This window comes from Phaenicophaeus curvirostris, chromosome 1 (assembly GCF_032191515.1).
Source record: "Phaenicophaeus curvirostris isolate KB17595 chromosome 1, BPBGC_Pcur_1.0, whole genome shotgun sequence".
In the NCBI taxonomy this organism is placed as follows: domain Eukaryota; kingdom Metazoa; phylum Chordata; class Aves; order Cuculiformes; family Cuculidae; genus Phaenicophaeus; species Phaenicophaeus curvirostris.
Window position 1 is genome coordinate 176,803,747 of NC_091392.1, and position 25,198 is coordinate 176,828,944.

General features: G+C 37.1%; 1 protein-coding gene across 2 annotated transcripts in view; it reads left to right on the forward strand.

Moving 5' to 3' along the window:
* AKAP11 (A-kinase anchoring protein 11) overlaps positions 1-24,925 on the forward strand; it is a 43,431-nt gene extending 18,506 nt beyond the window's left edge. Inside the window, exons 8-13 of one of the 2 annotated variants that reach the window (XM_069880681.1) lie at positions 167-4,820; positions 7,268-7,423; positions 11,988-12,071; positions 12,771-12,817; positions 14,738-14,898; positions 19,469-24,925. In XM_069880681.1, coding sequence (XP_069736782.1) covers positions 167-4,820; positions 7,268-7,423; positions 11,988-12,071; positions 12,771-12,817; positions 14,738-14,898; positions 19,469-19,615 — 5,249 coding nt within the window. In that variant the 3' untranslated portion in view covers positions 19,616-24,925. The remainder of the gene's footprint in view (positions 1-166; positions 4,821-7,267; positions 7,424-11,987; positions 12,072-12,770; positions 12,818-14,737; positions 14,899-19,468) is intronic. The other variant, XM_069880685.1, reaches the window with a different exon arrangement.
* Positions 24,926-25,198: the final 273 nt, after the last annotated feature.

Here is a 25,198-nt window from a genome sequence, read left to right on the forward strand (position 1 = left end):
TACCTTAATTGTGAAAGATCATTAGCATTTGGCAGCAAGAACAAACTCAGCAACTGCCATCTAAATCTGTCCCCAGTTTTCTGTAGTTCTGTGAAAATATTCGTGGTTTTGAAGCAGTGTTTGTTGTTTGCTTATTTATTTGTTTTGGGGTTTGTTTTTTTTTTAGGTTCATGCAGCTTAACTTCTCGAAACCATCGAGATGCTGCTTCACAGACCACCCCTGCTCGATGTTTAGAAGCTGTTGATTCAGAAATCCGTGTGGGTTCTATACGTCGAAAATCATCTGCCAGATCTTCTTTGATAGATATTTTGGGACTTAAGGAACTGTCTTCAGTAAAAAATTCAGTTACAACCTCAATTTCTGATCCTTGGATACAAAGGAGTTTCTATAAGCCATATAATCCTCCTGATCAAGGTGTTAATTTTGTATGTAAAACATTGTTTTCCTCCTCTCCAGCTGAATCCTCTGAGTCTGATGGCTCCAGCCCAAGTCCCGTCATCTTCTTAGATGAAGAAGGGTATCAAAAAAGCTTAAAGGCAAAACTTCAGCTGCCAAAAATTCCAGTAATGAAAGATGGTATAGAAGATTCAGACTCAGAAGTAAGTGAATTTTTTGATAGTTTTGATCAGTTCGATGAGCTGGAACAAGTCTTGGAAAACCCTTGTAAAGTTATTAGGGATCCCATCCTAGGGAATCCCTCCCAGAAAAGGAGGACTGCACATGAGCAGTTGTCTTCTGCAAGCATTACAATGAATCCGCAGAAATTCAAGTCTGATCGTCCTGCTCTCCCAGCCAATGTGAAGAAACCAACTCCTCGTAAACCAGAATCACCATATAGCAGTGTCTTTGATGTCCCAGATTCCCCTCGCCCGGTTAAAACAACAGGAGAAGAGAATGGAGGCTTGTTCAGCCCTATTAGGTCATCAGCTTTCAGTCCACTAGGGAGCTGTGGTTCTTCTGAATGTTTATGCCGAATTAATCTTGGTGGAGATGGGACAGGTCAGAATCACCACGATGCAGTCTATAATAGTTATTCAGCATATGCTGACAGTGTTTCATCTGAAATACTGGGTTCTTTTTTTCATTCTGAGTCCTCATCAGAACAAGTATGTGCAAGAAATGATGCAAAACAGAATGGGATTGCTTTGAAAGAAAAAAAAAGTCAAGCTGGAGATTTCAAACTGCAAGCTAGTAAAGAGCCAGGTAAACAAGCAAAATCTAAACATAAGTCATTAATGATTAAAGATAGCATTCAAAAATTTGCAACTGAATTAGTTGAAAAAAGTTTCGGCAGTGCATTTAAAGACTTGCAGAAAGGCGTTTCTTCATGCACCAATGCACTTTGTCATTTGGCTGCTAGGTTGACTTCTTCAGTTTTTCAGATGGCATTTTATGAGATTGGAAGACGTAGAGCAATCTCCCTGAAGGAGCGTGCCATTACTGGGATAGCAAACTTTTTGGTGAGTGAAGCTATAACTGGTGCTTTGAAAGAACTGCGGCATGTAAAGAAACAAATATTTACCAATGCTGTTGCACGGTTTGCAGCAGACCTTGCTGAAGAACTTGTGTTTGAAGGAATCATGGAAGTATGCCAGTTTTCATATCCATCAACACCTATAGCTGCACAGCCTTCATCATTTGATTATGAAGACAAAGTGGTAAGATCCTATGCCAGAGATTTGTCCGAATCTGTCATTCAGGAGGCTTTTATTGAACTGTCTCAGGTTGATGTCACCTTCACAACACAAGCAGCTATTAGTGTTTCTATGGGCAACGTTAAATATGTGAGTGCGGAAAGTATGTTAGAGTCAACGCGGACTTCTACAGTTTTTCCTAATTTTAATGATAGGGTAGCACTGAAGCCAATCCAAGATTCCAAGAAGGAATATACAGTACAGCAAGCTCTGTTTTGCACCTCTGGTGTTGTAAGTTCAATACCTGTGCCCTTAGCTGGAAGAGCTCTTTGTCAACATCGAGTTTCCTCTGATGCTTGTAAAGCAAAATTATCCACAACTCCAAATTCTGATGAGAGTATGAAAATATACAAAGGCTCCTCTCATCCTTTTTCCACAAGCAGAAAGAGAGAGGAGGAAGTAACTTCTTTCAGAAATATACATCTAACTTCTGATCACAGTCAAAGTACTGAAAATGCTCCATCACTCTTACATAATCAAAATGATACCAAACAAACAAATAACAAATTTGGAATGAACAATAGTTCAGAATTAGCAAGGGGGTCAAAAGGCATTAATAGTTTTTCTGGAACTATGGTCGATATGATAGTAAATGAAGCTTATGAAGCCATAACCTCATCTAGAGTAACAAAAGCAGTAGAAGAGTATACTGATTTTTTAACAAAAAAAATAACAGATAAAAAACCTCATGGACAGTGTATTGGTGAAGGCTTCCCCAAGAATGTGTTTGCAGATCACTTGGCCAAGTATGTGATAAAACAATCTGTAGAGGAAAGTAAATCTATGTTACGCAACACCAGCGAGAATTCAGCAAGTAATGTGAGCTCACAGACTTACACAGACATCAGTAGAAAAGAACAATGTGTGATAAAGAAGCAAGAGGTTGAGAAGCAAAGTAATGTTTCTATAAATGTGGAACAACAACAGATGCCTTTGAATAATCCACATAAATTTCTTCTTGCTCCAGCTCGTTCTGTTCAGTGTTTTTCAGAATCCAAAGATTGTTGGCAGGACCAAAAAGGACACAAATTTTCTTCAAAATCACCACTGCCTTGTTCCTCTGTGACTCTTTCTAGGCATGTTCTGGAGGACTTTACTGACACAGGAAGCTGCTCAATAACCTGTTTAAACAAGCCATCAAGAAAACATGATACTCAAAAACCATCGTCAGGACCTTTGACTTACAAGCAGGCTGATTGTTTTGTGCATGCAAATAGCTTTGCTTCAGTGATGTTTGGCAGTGAAGATGCTTTGCAGGTGGAACATAAATCAAGTCTCAAAGATGGAAATACCTGTGTAATGCCTGATACACCCCCACCAACTCCTTTAGTGCCGTGTCAGGGTAGTTCTGAAAGAAACTTGAGAAAACTCTCTAAGAAACTCAAGGGAGAATTAGCAAAGGAATTTGCACCTGCAACACCACCTTCTACCCCATACAACCCAGCTGTTACTGGTTTGTTTGAAAGCGAACATGACTCTTTGGAAAATGAGGAATTTATGTTAAGACTCATGCGGTCGCTTTCCGAAGAAGTGGAAAGTAGTGAAGATGAAGATCATTCTGAAATGCCTGTTGAGAAAGAGGAGCACTTGCCAAAAACAATTCAGTATGCAGATTGCTTAGCTAGCCATATAATTTCAATAGCGACTGAAATGGCTGCTTCCCATTTAGATGGTAAAACAAATGAAAGAGAAGCTGATAGACAGGTTCAGTTAGCTATGCAAAACAAAAAATGTGGATATACTGCATTTACAAATATCCCAGAAGAGATGTGCCATTCTTTATGGAGTTATGCAGGTGATATGGCAGGAAAAGTCATCAATGAGGCCAAGAAAATAGTGAAATCAAGGCACTGTAAACTGTTGAGGTTGAAGCGGATTAACTGTCAGGTAGAGTGCCTTTATTTGAGAAAAGGCGATAAAGATCATAGTTCAAAGGAACTGTGTGGTGCAGCGCAGGACCAGTGGCCGTCAGGGGGAGATTCGTCTGTACTTCCTTTACCACAGGGTGTCGGCACGACAGGTTTGACTTCCAAATACCCAAGCTGTGAAAGTGTGACTGATGAATATGCAGATCATATTATTCGAGTTTTGAAAAGAGAAGGTGGTAGCGCTGAGCTGTTAATGGATCAGTATGCTAGCAGACTTGTTTACAGGTCTATCAAATCAGGGTTACAGCAAGCAGCTAGAAAAAATAAATGGAGATACAGCAAAAAGACATTTCCTGGGCAAAACGCACAAGTGAATGCTAAGCTGGAGCAGATCAAAGCAGTGAATACAGATGCAATACAGCAAGTGAAAAGCTGCATTCATCACTGTGGTGCCCAAACGTATGAAAGGAATATCAGCACACCAAGAACAGAATGCACAGAGTTGTTATATTTCACAGAATCCCTTGCTCGCAGTATCACTTGTGATGTCAGGAAGAAATTGAAAATGTCGGGAGCGTGTTTACCAAAGTCTCTGACAGATTCCTGTCTATATAAAAGGACTGCGTTTGATGAAGTTACAGGGGATCTTATTAAAACAAGAGTTTCTAGGACATTTCTTCCTTTCTCCCCAGATCATAAACTGTATCATAGTACTGGAAGTTTAAATGAAAATGGCTACAGTGAAGGCATAATTCAAGCCATAGAACAGTATGCTAGGAAAGTAGCGGATGATACTCTAGAAATGAGTTTAGAGTCAGCAGTTCTCCGTGTGGCTGAAAACAGAAGAAGTGGGGATAGGCTTTCATATACAGAGAAACTGTCTCCTTTTTCTGGAACTGTCTGTAGATGCTGCAGCATGAAGGAACATCGGTACTGTACAGATAGTACATCTCATCTACCCACACAAGAATCCTCCATTCCAGTGAGGCATTTCCTTCATTCTGGATTAGGTGGTGCCTGTCAAAAACGAAGAGTGTTTCAGCTTGATATTCCTAAAATCCACGTTGATGTAGAGCGGAAGACAGAGTTTCCTGATATGGGGGCTACTGCGGTCATAGGGAAAGCAGGAGAGATGAGTTACACAAGTCTGACAGCTGACAGTGGCATTGGACAAGATGGAGTCAGTTTTGCTGAAAGTCTTACTACTGAAATAATGACATCAGCTATGACTAATATTGGTCAGACAGCTAACGTAAGGTAATATTAATTTTGTCCTATTTTTTGCATTTCATATCAGAAAAAGGATTGTTCATATAAATGTGTGTTCAGAAGGATTTTTTTTTAAAGAAATATATGCTTTATGTTCTTTTTATTCCTCTCATTATATTTAAAATGATTTAGAACTAGGGAAAAAAAGACCTTTTTTTTTTTTCTCACATGTGGGAGTTTGAAACCAAGGTTTGTATGTATATCAACACACTTATGTTCCAGTAGGTGACTAGTAAGTGGAAATTTCTATTTCAACCTGAAATGCTGTTATTTTTACCTGTGGTAGAGAATGGTAGACTTCACAGGTATTTTTTGATCTGTGAGCCATGATGGAATCCAGGTTTGTTACCTGCCTGTATTTCAACATCTGTGCTGAAAACCAAAGTAATTTTTTTTGCTTTTGTCAATAGGACCAACATCTGGTACTGTGCAAACTAGCCATTGGTTTCTAAATGAAGGCTTTATTTTGATTGTCTGTGTTCTGGCAGTGTCCGTACTACTAGGGGGAAAAAAAACCCCACAGCACCCTTAGTTTAAGAAGAAACAACTTGCTAAAACACACTTTAGCTTATGAAATAGTAATACAGTAGACAAGGAAATGAGTTTCAAATTTTTGTATATTTAGCAAAGGCTAATATGCTGTTTCCTTAAAAACAGGAGATACATAGCACAGTAATTTTGGGGCAAGCAAGAACTATTTTTTAAAAACAGTACAGTGATCAGAGTGACCTGAAGTTTCTTCTTCAGGTCCAACAGCAATCTCTACCATGTTTTTTACAGTTTATAATAAGATTTATTACTTTAATCTACTTTTTTTGTGGGGGGGAATTCTGCACAATAGCTAAAGCTTTCTTTTATTATTCATCATGGTGAGTAATAAAATAGATTGTTTTATGTTCAATGGCTAAAGGCCACAGTGGGACTGAATTAAATTTTTCAGGGTTTGGCGTGAAACATATTAGCTTCTGTTCCATAGATATGAGTGGAAGTTCTTTTGTTTTGTGGGGAGTAACTTTTGCAGAAAAGTATAAGCATTCGGCTGAAATTTCTAGCAGCGTGAAGGTGCTAATAAGATGTATATTGTGGTTCTCTGCACAACAGGATTGAGTCTGTCTTTTTTGCCACACACTGAATAATAATGTGATGTTCTTCTATACTTTAAATATCAAAGATGATGCTTCTTATGAATCGCTTCTTTAGAATATTATTTAAAATGTCCAACTAGAATATGACAGCAATAAAACGCAAGGTTCAAAGAGATGCTATTCATTACTGTATCTGTGACAAGGAGGCAATGTTAGGTTTTTAACATGACAAAATTTATAAGCGTTTCTTCCGTTGTCATCTAATGTATGGTATGTGATGCATGTGTTTCTTGAGAAGCTGCCAGGTATGTTAAAAGAACTTTTGCTAGTGCTGCTTGCTGTAACTGTAAATACAAATTGGGAAAAATCACCTTTGTATTCCCCAAATGGGTTCCAATTCAAGTAGCTAAATTCTTTCTTCAAATCTACATATTTTTCTGTAAAAAAAATGTGCTCACTGGAGCCAAGTGTTTTCAGTGATGTTGTTAAAGTTGGGTTTTTAAATAGTGAGCATTACAGTTGCTGCTTGCTGTGGTGGAAGTAGGATGATCCTTTCTCTTGAACTTTCTACTATGTCATCTATATTCAGATAATCAATTTGTCCCTGAAAGTTAGTTCAAAACTGCATGTTCTTCTAGCTTTACTTTCTTCCTAAGGAGTTCAAACTTATTTAAAGTTATCAAACTGGATCTTTTGAAGGATCTTTTAAAGGCTCCCTTTTATTGAGCATAATTGCTTGACTGTTTTTCGGATAAAATTTTAAATATAATTCCCAAGGGAAAAAATTCTGTATGAGTCATATGTTGCTACCCTTTCTTGAAGCAGGAAGACATGTTTTTATCTACAGAAAGACCTTTTTAAAAAAGTAGAATCCTAACATTGTAAACACCAGTGTGTACTTGAACACTTTGTCTGCAATAGCAGACCACCTTGCTGATTGTACTGAAGGCGGAGAGAGGAAATAGCCAAAATGTTTGTGGTGAACAAGTTCAAGCAACTTCAGTCTTCTGCTTCAGAAGTGTACTTTGGTGTAGACTCTATAAGACAAAAATGCCTTCTATGCTTTATAGCAAATATTCTTCCAAGTCAGAGAATTATTTTTGCTGTTCCCTTTGTCTTCTGGTAAAAGAATTCCAAATAGCAATTCCTGAGCTAAGCCTGTTCTGATTTCACATTCATTTGGTTGCTTAATTTCTTATATTAAGAATAGGTTACAATTTAGTTGATTTCCCCCACCTGTTGTTTTTCCTTGGAATTTAATGGCTTTGAAATGGTGTTAAATTGCTGTAAATGAATTAACACAGACTGTCATGAAATGTAGTGATGTTTTTGTCTTAAATTTTTGTTCAGCTCTGTTGGAAGAGAAGGATTTCACTCTGTTGAATCTATCGTTAGCCAACAGATGAGTCTTAGCATTGGTGATGATAGCACTGGCAGTTGGTCCAATCTAAGTTTTGAAGATGAACATCCTGATGAAAGCAGCAGTTTTCTTCACCTCAGTGACAGGTAACTATAAACATGTTAGTACAGTTAAGCAGTGATCTTGGCTTCACGTAACTCAGCATTAAGTAGTTTTCTCCTGGGGACTGGGGAAGAAGAGATTATTTTGTCTTCAAAACACAATGACTTTTTTTAATTAAAATTGGCTCTAATATTATGTTTGAGTCTGTTTTCCTGCCTAATATTTTTGTCCACAAATGTTCATAGTACATACACTGCAAAATTTGTGGAGTGTGCATTGTTATTGATGACAGGCAGGGAGTGACATCAAGTGACACCGTACATATATAATTTAAATATCAGCAAAAGATGCAGGCTTTTTTAAAACAAGCACCACGTATAAAACACAACTTGAAAGTACTGATTATTAGTTGTGCTCTGAAATTTTAAAAATGAATCATTAAAAATGTGTTTTATGTAAATTCACGCAGCCTTGAAGAAATGTGAGCTTAGTTTGCATGAGGTGCTTTAACAGCTTGTTTTGCCTTTTTTGGGACTAGAATTTTTAAGCTCTTCTAACCAATGTTGGTGAAATAATTAGGTACTACTAACCATGAAGTTACAGGTGTGTAATATGGCAACTTACCTGGTCAGGGTAGATACTTTTCTGACAGACCTTCTCACTACACTTTCCCTGGCTGATTGATAACTAACAAAGATTAGGATGGGAATTGAAAAGAACTACAATATCTCTGCTTGTTGCCAAGGGAAAATTATATTGAGAGTTGTGGTCTCAGCTTCTATATAAGCGTATATGAGGAATGAGTAAACTTTAGGTTTTTATGATTGATATACCACTTATGTTACAGTAGGAAGTTCAGTGTTTTGTTGTAGAACAGCAGAAATGGCGGAGTGTTTTTTCCTTTTAGTCAGTACTTACAGCATCACTGATATTAAAGAAAATATGGGAGATATGCTTCCTTATGTAATGTAGGTTATTTGGTACCAAAGTGACACTACTTACTTAAATATCTACAATCTTTTTCATATTTTGCTTAACTAAATATTTTAGTCAAACCACTACTAGAAGTTACCACTCATACAACTATGTAATTCTGTAAAAGAATACAGTGCGTTAAAGTCATTTTAACAAAGGATTATCTAATGAATGAGTGAAAGTGAGTTAGACTTACATGATGAAATTTGGAGTATAAGGAGGAGTACTGGCAGTTACAGTGAATAAAATTAAGGGTTAGTTGACGCTGGGGAAAAAAAATATTAAAAAAAGGCTAGACCTGTAGTGCCCAGGTTGTGTTTGTTTTTTATCACCCCCAGAACAGATTTAGATGAAAAGAAAGTAATATCTATAACTTTCAAGAAAATCTGTAGCTCATTAGAGGAGGAATGACCTAAATTAGCATTTAACTTGGAGAAGGGAAGGCATAGTTTGGATAGCAGGGTGTCAGCAGAAGGAACTGGCATGCACAAATTGACCAGCTTCCTTTACAAAACTAACTGTGAATTGGTAACAGCCCATGTGTACTTTTGTGTTGCTGAAGTTTAGCAGGTGGAAGCGACAGGATCTGGGGTAAAAAGAGCAGAAAGATGTTCGGGGTGTGTGGAGGTGTGTGCTCCTGTAACAAAGGAAGCTTCAGTCATAACACTGTGGAACAATGTTAGCGTCTTATAAGGAAATAAAAAACTGTGTGGCTGCGGTGAAGATTTATTGCTTTTTTTCTCCTCTTTTAAACATAAACAAAAATAATAAAAAAAATTTTACAAAGCCCAAAAAGTTAATTAAGCAGAAAAATGCCATTCAGTCATACAGGGCGTATTGGCAGTGCAGTTACATCAGTTGGAAGTTTGGATTGTTGGGATTGTTCTTTGTCTTTTTTTTTCATTATGATCAGGACCATCTGTTTATGTAGAATCAGCAGAATGGTTTTTTTTAAACCATGTCAGTTCAGAACATTTAAATGTACTATTAGGTAGCATTGCTCCCCTGGCAGCTATTTTGTGATGCAGGTGACTTCCTTGTGCCTAAAAAGCTGTCAGCAATCTTATATGTACCATCTTTGCAGTACTAGTTATCATTAGACCAATTTATTGTGGTGCTGGTACAATGTAATTGAATGGCACGGTGAACAATAAGCGAGTTTTGCGTGGTGGGGGAGGACCTCTTCCTTCCCCTTGTATTTTCCAGACCATTTGCAGTATTCAGTGGATACTGGTTCTTGAGACTCCGGTAGTTGACATTTTGGAAATTATTTTCGTAATAATAAACCTAGAGATTCCATAAATGGTAGGTGAAATTTTTTTGGAACGCAGTCCCAAGGAAACAACACAACAATGCAAGCTACAGCGGTCCAGTTCAATTTACTTTGCTTTATTTCAGGAAAAAAAAATGACGTTTCTTTTGTAGTAGCTCTGTTGAAATGTTACATGCCCTCTGCGTCTCAAATCAATGTAAAAATGGTGCTTCATTACTTCAGAGGATTAAATTTATCTATAAATGCAGGAGCAAGACAATTTGGAAAGAATTAAAGCATGGTCCCTGCGCTTCTTTAGCAGACTTGGTAAAGGTAGCTATGCAGAGGAGTGCTTTTATCTTCTACTTCACGTGCCTAACATTAGCAACTTAAATTTAGAAATAAAACAATCCGAAGCTTTCTCTATAGTTAATGTACAGCTATAGGTATAGACATAGGTTTTTTTTCAAGGGATGAATTGGACCATCCAGGTTAGGTTTTAATTCAGAGCAGAAGCCTCTTGCCTTTGACTGTATGTACATAATACACAATCTCAAAGCAGCCGATCTGAGTTATAGTTCTTATATACACAATGTATATAAAAGTTGAAAGCTTTTCTTGTAATTCATTTGCTGGCTTGTGTTGAAGAGCTGCATGAGGCAGTGTAGGAGCACTATGATGACTTCTTTTCTGTTATTGCTTGTTCTGTGGTTGCAGGACATTATTTTCAAGACTATTAATTTGCCAACTTGCAACAAAATTGAGGTCACATTACGAAAAAAAATTCTCACACGTTGTTCTGTATTGTAATATGGTTAAACATTATTATTTCAGACCAGGTTTGACCACTGTAAAATATTATTCTCTTACTTAATCAAAATAGTAGTGTGCATGAGGCCATTCTATTAGGTTGCAAATACTTTTTTCTTTTGTCCAAGAACTGGGGCTGCCTTTACTTCCACAGATGTTACACATTTATAACTTCCACTGAAAAGAGGCTGTGTGACTGCAAATTATTGGTATCAATAGGCTGTGTTAAATCTTTTCTACGCATGTAAGTCAAACCAAATGTAATAGATCATATATACTGTGATAGTCGCTCACTGCAGCTTGAGAAACAGTCTTAAGACCAGGTTTGCATTTCTGTGCAAATCAAGTTGATATCTTTGAGAGCTTCTGCACTTTAATTTTCTTTTTTTTTCTTTTCTTTTTTTTTTTCCCTGCATAATGAGAGAGAGCTGTTTCGTTGTTCTTTGCACATGTAGCCTGAATAAGCGACAATGTGCTGAATGCAACCTTTAAATTTTTTTTTGTCATGTTAGGTTGTATTCACGTTTCAGGCTCACTAACTTCCTGTTACTCTTTTGAAATTAGGATCCTAGCAGGTATTCTGCAAAGCATATAGGTGATGCACTGGCAGAGTCTCACAAGAGATAATGTCTGTCTCTTGAAATGTTTCTTTTCCCCATTTCTGGTTTTAAATTTTACTATTTGCCTTGAGTGGAATGAGTGGAAAGTAAGAGCTTTAACAGTCACATAAAACTTGGGTGAAGAAGGCATCTTGCAGCAGTTGTTCTCTGACGTTGCTTTGTGGCTTGTAATACCATCTAGAGCAGACAACCTTCCTTTCTCAAAGAATGCTGGTTATCTTGAAATCCCATTATTGAAAGGCTTCCATATTTAATCATATGAGTAGTTCAGTCTTGTGCCTAAAATGTATCAGTGTAAGGACATGCTCAATTTTTTTTTTCTTTACATTGGCTTCAATGTAGTCATGGAATAAATACAACATGTTTATGAACTGTATCTTTTTAGTGTTATTTTCAGTAATCTGTAACCCCCCTTATTTTTAGAAAATCAGCTTGTAGAACAAGATTCAGATTTTTAAAAAAACATATATTTTATAAATTCCTTCTCATCGGGCTGTTGGAGATAATTACTGAATTTGGGAATGAGATGGAAGGATTTTATTTGTGCAGCTGTCTTCACAATATATAATTTTATGAACTTAGCTATTCCTTAAGCAAATATTATAGTTGTAATTCATGTTCCTGAGTAATCATATTGAAATTGTTGAGCTTATGTAAGTAATGAGCAATTTGCCTAGACCTGAGGACAGAAGTACTGCTAGTGATGATCTGGAAAATTAATAAGAACAAATTAATACATTCACCTGTGTACTGAAACTTACCAGTTTTGCATTATTGTGCTCCAAATACCACTGACAGTCACATTTGTACTCTGTTCCAGCAAACCTGTTTAGGAGGTTCCCGTGCTCTTGCATTAAATGTGTTGACAAAACAGCTCTAAGGAAAATGAAGGTTCTAGTTTGAGCTATTGTTCTTTTCTAGTTCAGCCGTGTTCTCTTCTTCTCCTGGCAGTAATGGTAACAGCAGTAGCTGGAGCAGTCTTGGTTTAGAAGGGGATATGTATGAGGAGAATTTATCCTTTCCAACATCAGACAGGTTGGTTGAGTTGAGAAATATAAAACCAGATGGGTTCCTCATAATTAATGCATGAAATCATCATTTGGAAAATAAAAATATGGTGCATTTTTTATGCAGTACATTATTCACACTCCTCTCACGTAATCACAATATGATTTTTTTCATTAATTAATCCATACTGAATACATTTTGCTGTGCTAAACTGATGAATGTGTTCTGCTTGCAAAATCAAAGGTCTCTTTGCATGTTCTTGCTTGCAGATTTACTTTTTCAAGCAAACTAGAGCTTGCTTCCTACAGGATTTCTGTTTTTCCATTACCTTGTGGAAACTTTCAATAAGCTGTAGCTGTTGATACCTGTGACGTAAGATGGCTCAATCTTTTCACATATGAATCAAAACTAAACTGTCCACCTTGATTAAAATCAATAACTTTTCTTATTATTTTAAGATGTCTTCATATTGCAATTTTCTTCTTACCACCCTTCTCTTGTTTCTGTCTTCTCCCTTCTTTCCTTAAAAGCTAATATTGTGAAGTTGATGATATATCTGTTTCCAACATGAAATGGTGTGAGAAGCAAAGCTTCCTTTCATGATCACTTCTTAATTCTTGGATGATCTTACTTTCCTTTAACCTTCATTACAGTCTTAGGATTGACTGCATTTATTGTGCATATATTGGTTTATATTAATATATTTGTTTTGATTTTAAAATACAGTGATGGAGCAGAAGATAAAGATGAAGATTGCAAAGATGCTGTAGAAGGTAATGTCAATTTCAGCAGATACTGTCCTTGACCTGTGCACTCTACATGAATTGCTTTCTTAATTCTTTGTAGTCTGCAAAACAAGGTGACAACGCTGTTATTCCTATTCATAATAACATGTCAATCAAGCGTCAGAATATATTCTTAGATTAATACCCTACAATACACCTCAATGCACTGAGATTTACAGACTTTGTGAAGTGCTGGTCTCTGAGGCTCACATGTACTTAATAACGTAAAGTAGTGCACTCTGATCTGATTGTTGAAAGGGTGAATTTATATGCATAGAATAACTTCTTTGTAAAATGTTTGATAGGGAGCCATGGTAATGCATTTGCATGGCTATGTTTGAGATAGTAAAGGAGTTAATTCAAACTGGCCTTAACAACCTTGGAAGAGGAGTCATGAGAAACAATGAAAAAACTTGGATTCGATATATTTGCCTTAGTCTTTCTTCTTAGCGAAATACAAAACAAGGTCTATGTAGAATCTTTTTTCAGCTTTCTGGTTCGTAGACGATATCTGCACTGATTCCAGTCTGATCGGAGTGCCGAAGGTTGTTAGCTCAAATAAGAAGCCTATGAGGCTGATTGAAAGATGAGCTGATGTTAGAGCAAGTTGTAATAGAGCTTTTCTTTGTATTGTGTTTATTCTGAAGATGAAATAAGTGTTTCTTCTGCTTGCTTACAGAGGGTATGCAGCCATGTTATATGTCTTGCGTTGCACTTTGTAGAACCATTTAAATAATACTCTGGGTAGAAATCTTTTGTACCCGGTCTTGCGCATTTGGGAGTTCTGTTTACGTTGTGCCTGGAAATATCTGGGTTTTTCTAGGCTGACCGTGCCTTGTTCACCAAAGAATTTGCAACAAAGCCTTGTTATTGCCAAACGTATATCTATTTTATAAAACTAAAAAAATATATCAGCATTTCCCGGTGATATGTTACCACAGTGCTTTCCTTCTACTGCATGTCAGAAAATTGTTTATAATTGATTCTTTCTCCTATAAAAATACTAGATTTTGGGACTCCTAGGCAAATATTCTGTTATCTAAAAGCATGCTTAATGCTGACAGTTCCACTAGTTAACTTTCTTTCCTTTTTTCCTCCTGGGAGAATCTATTTAATCTTGGTTAATTTTCCCATGTTAGTTAACTTTCCAGTTTTCGTAAGCTTTATTGGAAGAGTAGCAGGATTGAGGTGAACTACACAGTTACATATGTCTTTATTCCAAATATACTCCTTGTTTCTAGAGAGTTAAGTCCAGTAGTCTGGAAGTGAAGACTTCAAGAGCAACTTGGAGAGCACTACACATATGCTTAGTTGGTTCTGAGAGTGTGACAAAGGATTACTGTGACAGCTGGATACAGAAATTCAGACTGGGAAGAGAGAAACTACAGTATTGTTATCTATATTACTAATGCAACTGCTTTTTCAGTTCTGTGGTAATTTTTGGAACTCGTGCTTTAAAGGAAGTGTTCAAAAATTGGATAGATGTCAGAAAAAACTCAGGCAGTCTGATCAGTCTGCCTGTACAAGGGAGAATTCTGAAATATGTACTTTTAAAAAATTTTGATGGAGGCATGGCAAAAAATAGGAGTTGTAAATGGAAATAACTGATGGGACAATGTGAAGGTCATTCCTGTTCAAACAGTTTGTGAAAAGGTGTGTTAAATTACCTGTCATTTGGAGTATGTGTTCAAGCTTAGATGTCTTAATACTTAGCTATGTTTGTGTACAGTTGTAAATGGGATAAACAGTACTTCCTTATGTAAAAATATGGAAATACTTCAGACTAGCGTGGTTTTTCTCCTTTTATGTTTGTGTGTACTGAGTTGAGGTTTTTTAAGACACTGAACTACACAGACTTTTTGAAAAAATCTGAAGCTATGGATTTGATTATTTTCTTTTTAATGTTAGGCTTGGAGCAAACACGAAAGGCTTTAGCAATAGTGAATATTGATCTGGAAGCAAATCTCGTGGACGCACAGCTCAGAGCGGCACTACAGTGGCTGGCAGCTTCTGAAACAGAAGTGTCTGATCTTCACTTTCATGACACTGCTGCACGGGAATTCGTCTTTGTAAGTGCTTGGGTTTGATGGGTGGTGGGGAAAGAGAAGGATTTGCTTCATTTCCATTTGCTGTGATACACCAGCTGCTACTACTTTATTTACTGCTGAATAAAAGTAATGAGACATTTGCTGCTGAGGAAAATAATTATTTAAATCATGAGAGGCCAAAGTGGAAGAGCCTCTCTGGCCTGTGTATGTACCATGAATAAGACAGCATTAATCAAATCTCTGTTAACTTGTTTCACAAGTTGTTTTCCTTGTTTTACTATGAAGAGGATATGAATATAATGGTTTTGTTTAGTGAAAAATACATTTTTTCAAGCATTTTTTACTTAGCATTTAATTTGCCATAAATTTAATCTTTCTTCGAACTTGCTCATGCAAATTAATTTCTGACTTAATATTCTGATAATCTACCTCAGGGTTTTTTTGCTGGCAAACGCGCATTTTCTCATCAGAAAGCAGTTTAAGTTCTAATTAAATTTTAAGCATGTTTTTCGTCTGTAAGCAACTGCTGCCAAAACTATTAAGAAATAAGGCTCAATAAGATTGTTTCATTTTTAGATGCCCTTATTTTGGTTTTATAGATTGAATTTATCATGGGACCAAAGAGAGCGCAAGTTTAAAATATTAGATTTTAGTGATTTGTGTCTCTTAGGGAAGGATCAGAATTCTGGTATATGTGCTGACCTGAGTATTTCCATCACAAGAGAAGTATCTTATTCATATGAAATAATAAAAATGATTCTTTATGGTCAACAACACACTCCACATGATGATCTGGCATTTATTACGTTTGACTTATTTTTCTTTTAATCTACTAAGGGGTTAATTGAACATCACCTGGCTACTGAAGCCCTAACTTAACAGGTTATATAGGCAATGTCTCTAACGGTGATGTTGATAGGAATAATGAATTATCAAAGATTCTTATTTTGTGCTCTAGTAATGTGTGAAAAGGTGCTAAAAGCATTAGTATGCTTTAAGTATTTAAGATCTTGGCAAAAACAACTTAGTGTATGTGTCAGTATATTAAGGAAGGAAAAGCTTGCTCTTGGTTCTGAAATTTAGTATTGAGTCTTCAGCTTGGTGCTTTCCAAAGCTGTGGTCATTATTTCAGGAGAAAAGGAGGGTGACTGGAAAGTATAAGTCAGTGTAACAAAATAGACTCTCAGACACAGATGAATGTGTGCACTTATTGTGCTTAGTTACTGTAGACTTGTGTTAAGTGTGAAAGGCTTCTTTTTTTCTAGCCCAGAAAAAGAATGCTGTTTTTCTACTTCTTTTGCCTGTGTATCTGTATGGAAAATTTATTTGATCTGGAGAGTACAAAGTCTTACATTTTTATTTCACATAGCTCTGAAAATTGGAAAAGGGTTTTTTTAGGGTAAGTTGAAATATATCCCCTGTGCTCCTTTTCTGGAGGTCAGTATGTTTGATTTGGAATTATTTCAGAAATATATTTTGTTGCACATTACTTCTGACGCTTCATGCTTTCATAAATTAGAAGGCAATTGGAGAACACTTTATTTCTCTTTTTATTTGAAACTGTTAGATTTTAACCTTATATTCATATGCCTCTTCCTCGTTTCTGATACTTTAAGCATCAAAATGAAGAAAATACTTCACCTTTTCTGTTTTCCCATGCCTGGCCCAGCATTCTCTGAAGTTCTTCTGATATGAACGGGTTTGGTTTAGTGACTGCAATTGTTCTGACCTCATGAGTAATTTTTTCCATCTTTTGAAGGTCTGTCCATGTAATTTATTCTTGTATGTGAATTGCAGTGATGCAAATACTCAGGCAGAATAGTGGTAGGACCCACAAATACTAATAGTAATCTCCTATGTGTATGAGAGACACACACCTGTATTTTATACTGCAACATAATGTGAAAGACAAAAAATAGATGCAGATGCCTCTTTTTTTAATTTTAATTTTCCCTTGAATATCTCATTCTTCTGCCAACTCAGATTCAGTCATGATGCTAGTATTTGAGCCAGTGCCTGAAGACACACATGAAAAATGTTATTAGCTGTTTGTGTACCTGAACGCTACTCTAGCTACCTTAATAAGAGAATATACTGAGAAGAGCACTCTGGAAAATAGCGGTGTCTATTATGTATGCAGTCCTAAAAAATTATGTTTTCCTATTTGACACTTCAGTTATAAATTGATACTGAATTGATACCTAAACATAAACCAGAAGGCCTTTAGGCAGGCCGTAGTCATGCAATCCTGAAAATTTAGAATATTTAAATTGATTCACTTAGTTTTTTAGATTAATTTTTAGTTCTCCAAGTGCAGTTATGTTAGAATGAATTGAAATCCTGTTTTCATCCCTGGGGGCAGGGAAGGATTACCTGGTTTTTATTCCATCCCATTTCTCGTTTAGAATGATCTCTGACCCAAACTGAAGGTGAATTAGACATAGTCCTTCTCAGTTCTGTCACTGGTAAAGCGAGACAGGCACCTCCAGAGGGCACTGCAGCCCAATAGAAAACTGGACTGTCCTCTGTGTTCTGCTTTCTCACCAGCCGTGGGGGATTGATCATCTCATAGGTACTTGGGTAACTCACCTCAGCTATCTGGGGAATGAACCTAGGCTTTAGATGGCATTGAAAACAGTAATTTTTCACTCTAAGTAATTGGTGGGTTCTGAAAGGGAGGAAAGGCTTGTGTTAGCTGATCACGGGAGGGTAACGAGCCACTGGTGTGATGTGGCTGTATAAAATACAAAACCACGCCTGGCATGTATTGGGCAAGGTATTACTAGCTACAGCTGGGTATGAACGCTTACTTAAGGACACATTATATTCAGCAAGGCAGAAGTAAGTTAAATAACTTATGTATGAAACGCCCCCCCCCCCAATTTGCTAGGAGCTAGAACAAGAAACCAGTAAATTAGAATAGATAGTTCTTGACTTCTTTAAGAAGTGTGGATATGCAAGAAATTTGATTAAAAACCCATATACGTTCAACTTTTAATCAGACCTTATCTGGCTGTTATATGTCTCCTGGTGTCTGTCATGAGTAAACTGCTATTTCCCTTGCCTGACAAGTGAAATCAGTCTGCTACAGAAACAGTGGGATTGAACTTTGAACTCTAAATTAAAACAGGAAGGTTAGTGAAGCCAGGTGCCAGCTTTGTCATGTTACCATGGTGGTATGTTCTTCTTTGGAGAGAAGTTTTATACGTTATTTGCAGAACTGGGTCTTTGGACATTAGCTGGACTTTCCTCTGGTGTAAGAAAAATGACTGTTCTTTTATAAACTTCCAAACAGCAATTACAAAATTGCCTGTTGTTGACTATAAAACTCTTGCTTCCTATGCTCTATTTTAAAATTCACAGAAATAACTACAGAATTCAATCTCTATGTAGAAAAGATGTAATTTTTTTTCACTGAAAAACGTTTCAGAGTTCAGGATATATTGCACTCAAGATGAGAGGAGGATCTTTTTACCTCTTTCAGGTTAATTGTTTGCTGAAGAAGTTAATTGTTTTATACATGTTTTTATGCCCACATTCTTTCAATCAATTCCCTGACCTGCCTTCACCCTCACAAAGGTGAAGGAGCAGAGAGAGATTGTCATCCTTTCATTTTTTAATAGAATTTCATGAGGCAATCTCTGATGATTCTCATAGAGCAAACATGAATTTTAAATTCTGTAGGTGTGGAACACTGAACACTGGTTTTGACTTTTTACTAAAGTTTATATATAGAATGTCATGGTAAGGACTATAAAAGGCAACTTTATATCTACAGTTCCAGAGCATAAGTAGGGTAAGCATCTAAATTGTGTTTATTAAATGCAGTGTTGACAGTTGTCCAGGAAGCTACAGAGAATAAAGCTTGTTTGTGTGGGTCTTGGGTTTTTTTGTGTTGTTTTATTGTTTGGTTTTTTTTAACTGAAAGATTTTTTTTACTCCTGGGCAAACTAGCAAATTCATCCTTGTCTTAGGGTCGGCTTTCTTCCATATGTAGCTGAACTTGACGCATAAGCAATGGAAGATTTTTTTGCTGAGACACTGGGCAACAAAAAGTTTTTCTGCTGTGCTACTTTTTGCTCCCAAGCAGTAGTTTAACTCAATCCTCACCTTTTCCTCTCCCCAAGAAGTTATAATTTCCCAACTTTGAAGACACTGTTTTCTTTGAGGGTAGCATCTGTGCCACCCAAACCACGCTATATATTGTGAAAGGAAAATCCACATCCTTTTATTAAGACTGAGTTTTGTCTTTTTATATGTGCATTATTGGCATGGGAGGGGTGGCAAACATCTTAATCTTGTGTTCAGAATTTCCTGTTTTCTGCAGTCCTGATGAACCACAGCCCTCATACCTGTGGCACCACATCATTTGAGAATTTTGCTCCCTCCAGAAGAAAGTTTTGTGAAAACTGCCTTAAAGAAAAGTGCCTGGTTCTTGAGGAAGTTTTTGTTTTTATAGATGTGGGAATAATGATTAACTTATTACAACCGATCTCTTATGAGCTAATGTTTCAAGAATAACTTATGTAACTGTTAATCAGGATGTGACAGTCAAAATATTTTGTTTTGTGTTCCACTGTCTCCCCTTTAGCTTTCCAGAAGACTGCGAGAAAGAGATTGGAAAGTTGGAGATCTCTTGCAAGCAGTGCTGAAATACTGTGAAATGATAGAGAAGGTGTCTGATGGAGAGCAGTCTCTAAATAAGTCTTTGGTTGGCTGGCTTCTGGAAAATGTCTGAAAAATCCAAAGGTGCAACGCTCTTCACTTCATTCCTCTTTTGAAAGGAGATAGGAAGAAGACAGATATGTAAAGTAAACTTCAATGAATGAATGTTAAAGTATATTATCAGAATTTAAAAGACTTTGTGGTGAAAGTCAAAATAACTGTGCTGTGCTTTGTGCTACTGTGCACACGGTATGTTTATTCAGTCCATAATCAGTATTGTCCACTCATGCATAATTGTATTTACTGCTGTGTTGAGACCATTGAAATATTTATGAAGAAATCCCGTGTCTATGATAGTAGTTCAGAGGAGGCAGTCTCAGGATCCCCGCTGTGCCAGGATAGGTCTTCTTCCCACTTGTATGTGTGCTATATTCACAGTGGGACTAAGAGCACCAATGTTCTGCAAAAATCTGATCTGGAATATGTTGCTGCAGACAGTGGAACCCCCCGCCCCGATGTTAGACAGATGTTATGTGCCCAAGGGCACCATTGCCTGGAAGAAAATTTTTACCTGCCCAAGCAGCCCCTTAGTACAGTCTGGCTTCCTAGCCACCTCTATCAAGTTTATATTCACGTGAATATGTGAGAGTTTGCTCTGAAACTGCTGGGGTGCAAATACATGTTCCCCTTTGTTGAGTACTATAGAGCTGGTAGAAGGGCAGAGTGTGTAGCTGAGCATGATTTCATAGAATCATAGAATCACCAGGTTGGAAGAGACCCACCGGATCATCGAGTCCAACCATTCCTATCAAACACTAAACCATTCCCCTCAGCACCTCATCCACCTGTCCCTTAAACTCCTTCAGGGAAGGTGACTCCACCACCTCCCAGGATACAAAAACGTTTGGGGAACTCACATCTGGCCGTGGTGACCCCCCAGCCGCTGACGTAGCAGCTTCTCAGCTGCCAGAGCCGCAGGGAGAAGTCGGGGACGCAGGCGAGCTGCACGTAGGGGCTGCACTGGAAGGGCTCGTAGAGCTCCATCAGGGCGATGTCGTTCCTCTGAGTGATGTTATAATAGTCTTCGTGGATGATGATCCGCCTGACATAGTGCACTTGTTCCTCTGGACCCGGGTGAGTCAACGAGGTGGTTCCGGCCACCACGCGCCACGCTGGGACGTGTTGGGTATTGACGAAGCAACCTTCTTCAGCAAGGTTTCCTGAAGCTTGCCAATCAAGTTTAAATTGATAAATTTCTTACTGAAGCTTTTTATATGCAATTGTTTCTATGACATTAATTCTGTGCTGAAGAATTTGTATGTTGGTTTCTTACATTGATGCATTAAAAGTGGCGGGTAGAAACATTTTCCTCTGAGGATTTTGGCCATTGAGAAGTCTAATTCTTTATATCTTAGCCTCCCTATATAAATTTTCTTTTTAGTAATAAAGAGTTTTGTTACTCAGTGAGCACTTAAGTGTTTAGCAAAGAAAGCTAATTAAAACATAAAGGAGAAATTTCTGCAAATTGATTTTTCATTTTTCTTAACTACCTTCACTGAATTTTCTTAAAGGCACTTCTAATCGAGTCTTTTTAGCAGTCTGATTAGGTTTCTCACCAGTGCTGCTGACTTGCCTTTCCGTCTGAAGGGAAATCTGGACCTTTACATATCCTGTGGTTTGAAAATGCTTTTGGGGTTTTGTTTACAGAACATCCTTTCAGAGAAAAAGGCATGTGCTGGTAGTTACAAGATTGTCATCTTGAATCTCATGTCACTTGCGAAAGAATCCTGGAGTCTTAGGTATTTTGGATGAACAAAAAAATCTTAATAGCTTTTCCATAGGAAAATGTACTGTTGATACATACGGTGCACAAATTTGTGACCCCAAACAAGGAGAGAGAAAATCTCTAAATTCATAAATTTTAGTGACATATGTACAACTCTGACTTCCCCTACTCCCTAAATTACTATGGGTTGTAACACTGGTAAATTCAAGAGCAGTCCCTTTGCAATGTCTGTGTTTCAGGAAGGCATTCCCCTGGTCTTTTTACAAAGAACTGGTTTGTTGCAGTCCTCATTTGTCATCTAGATTTCTGCCTTGGATCTCACAAAGTTCTCCTTTCTCACAGAGTTGAAGATGTTTAATGTTTTTGTATATGCACATATGGGTATGCGCATACACATTCATATATGAGATCTCTGTGTATGAGATCTCACCAGTATGAACTTACACTGTAAATTTTTACCACTGCCTTAAAATTCTGTTTTGCTCATAGTTTTTATTACCTCACTTCATATATCATTTCACAGATGGAAAAATGTATGTATGCCATGTGACAAAAAGCCCAAAGACCGTTACAAGGTCTTTTATCTTTTTATAGGTAATATAATGCCAAGTGTCAGGAATTATTTTTCTCTAGAGCCCAAAGCTGGGGCATGGATATGGTGGGTGGGAATATTATCTTAATTTCTCTATTTGGAAGATGGGGCCAGTAACAAGTATGTTCTACAAATTGTACAAAAGTTGTCTGTATTTTTTTTGCCCTCGTGCCTCATTCTACTGTATTCTTTTTTTTAAGCTTGACTTTTGATGTTGTTTCAGAAAAAAATTTGAAACCATTCTCTGGCTGCAGCATTTTTCCTTTAACACAGTAATAATGTACTTGTACAAGTTAACCTATAAAATATAAATATCAAGAAAGTAAAATACTAAAAACAGTGCCTGAGGACTAGATTTTGCTCTGGGTATTGGACCCTTGCATTCTCACCAAGCATAATTTCAGGACAAGAGGATACAGTAGTACTGGTAATACAGTGTCTCTATGCACATCCCAAACCAAATTGAGGAAGATATTGAAGGCACTGTAAATTTACGAAACTGTATGTTTGAAAAAAAGAAACAAACAAAGGAACAAAATGCCACCACCACAGTAGCAGCCATTTTTTAACTGATTGATTTGGTATGGTGGGTTTTATAGTTTGAAGTATTTTTTTCTTTTTAATTACTTTCTGGAGAAAGGCAGAAGATTGTGTGATTCCCAAAGTTTACAACTCTCATGAAAGGTAAATAGATAATAGTTGCACTAAAAAATATTTTACAAATGGGATCTTGTTTTGAAGCTGGATCGAATATGTTACAGAATTATTGATTGGCAGAAATTGATTTATTAGCCTCTGAGGAAAGTAGCGTAGTTTCCAAATTTACATGAAGAAAATATGTTATAAAATACTTTAGTTTTTTACTTAAATTGAAAAACAAACCAACCTTCTGCACAGATTGTTTTAAAGTTGTTTTGGATGAATTGATTTTTCTCCATGGGTATCAAAACTTGCATTGGTATCAAAATTTGCAAGGGTCAGCAGGTCCAGGGAGGTGATTCTGCCCCTCTACTTTGCTCTCATGGGAATCCCACCTGGAGTACTGCATCCAGTTCTGGAATCCCCGGCATAAGAAGGATATGGAACTGTTGGAATGGGTCCAGGGGAGGGCTATGAAGACGATTGGAGGGGGCTGGAGCACTTCTGCTATAAGGACAGGCTGAGGAAGTTGGGATTGTTCATCCTGGAGAAAAGGAGGCTAAAGGGAGACTCAAGAAGGCTTTTAAGCAGCCTTTCCAGCACCTGAAGAGGGCCTACAAGAAAGCCAAGGAGGGACTTCTCACAAGGACGTGTAGGGATAGGACAAGGGGGAATGGCTTTAAATTGAAAGGGGGAAGTTTTAGACTAGACATTAGGAAGGAATTCTTCACGATGATGGTGATGAGGCACTGGCACAGGTTGCCCAGGGAAATTGTGGATGCTCCTTCCCTGGAAATGTTTAAGGCCAGGTTGGATGGGGGCCTTGAGTAGCCTGATCTAGTGGGACGTGTCCCAGCCTGTCGCAGCGGGGATTTGGAACTGGTGATCTTTAAGGTCCCTTCCAAACGAAACCATTCTATCATTCTATGAAAACTGGGAAAGCATTAAACTACCCTGGTAAAATAATTACAATTTACCAATTTTAATAATAGAACTGGCTGTATCTAACTGGTGCTGTCTGCCATATTGGCGAGAAAGCTGTTCTTTGCTAATGCAAGTCTTAAATGATGCTATTACTGAGTTTATTTAAAATTCTTGACCACAAATACAGAAGTGTAAATGAAAACTAAAAAGATTGAAGGGGCACATTTTGGTCCATTGAAGCAAGACACCTCTGCTTTATAAAGAAATATAAAATGGTGAAGTTAGTTTCATCTTGCATTTTTCCTGTATAGTAAACTTGACTTGGTAATTTAATTTTTAAGTTGAGGAAAATATATGCAGTGGTGTTATTTTTTCCATAAGACACCCTGTCTCTAACACTTCATAAATGCATTCAGTATTCTGAAAAATTGAAGTGTTTGGATGTTTTGAAAGATTCTATAAACAAAGCACTTTGAAAATAGCCCCTCTATAAATTAACAATTAAAAGTGGCCATATTTATAACAGTTTAAACATTCAGAACGGGATGCATAAATACTACAGAAGTATGCATAAAGCCTTAAAATAAAAACCAAACAAAACTCAAACCTATATGCTAAAGTTAAGGAGAATTTGCTGTCTCAAAATAAGGATGTGAAAAAGTAGCTAAGATGATGATTTGAATGTAATCCATGTAGTGTCTTTTTTCTTGAGTTATAAAAGATTGTGTAGGCTTTTTACAAATCAAACAAAAACCAAAAACCCAGCAACCCACATTCCGAGACTGATCAAGTCTCTCAAAAATGGTGTCAGATATCTGACTTTGTCTGGGACCTTGTATTATAAAAGAGCCGCATATCGTTGATGGGAACACAGTAAGTAGTAACACTGTCACCAGTGCAAAACCCCCTAGTTTTATGCAGTTGATTTGCAAAGAAAAATACAAGATTCAGAAATGATTTTAGGGTAAGAACTTTGGCTTTTCAGTAAGAGCCACTGCTGTTGAGCGTTTGCTGTGCTTGAGCTCTGAAGAGGGAAATACAGAGCAAAGCCACTGTAGTCACTTTATTTTGTACCATCTGTGTACATTTGTGTTGTATAGCTGGAGTTGTAGTTTTAGAGGGCCTTTGTTCTGTTGTAATGTCTGAATAGTATTTAATACTAAAATTTATTATAATATGCTGGAACTGCTGCTTATTTGTGCAGTGTTACAGTAATTCACAACCCGGTTAGTGATGCAATTGTATACCAAAAGCAGTTTGAATAACTATAAATGTTTGTGTAACTGTACTCAATGAATATGAAGGTCTTGTACTGTATAATGGTGACAAGTTTTGCCATTTTAGTAATTTAACTGTATTCAATTTTCAGATAATGAACTCCAGGTTGCACTAAATTTGTCCTTGTTTTAGTAGTGGCTTAAAATAAAACACATTTCACTGGCTTCGAGAGCACTGTCATTCATTTCTTGTACATTCATGGAAAATTATTTTTCTTTTCAGTTAACACAGCTACAGTTGATCTTGTTCAGTCATTGTGTGAAGATTCTTGAAGAATGGCATAGTAAATAGTGTATCAGTAGATGGCATCGTTCTTACAGAATTAAATTGGTGTTCAGGAAGAATAAGAGATTTAAAGGTAAACCCATAGTTCTGGTTACATGAAGTTAATGCATCTCATGGGTTCTGTGAGGAGAGAGTGGGCAAGAAATCCATGC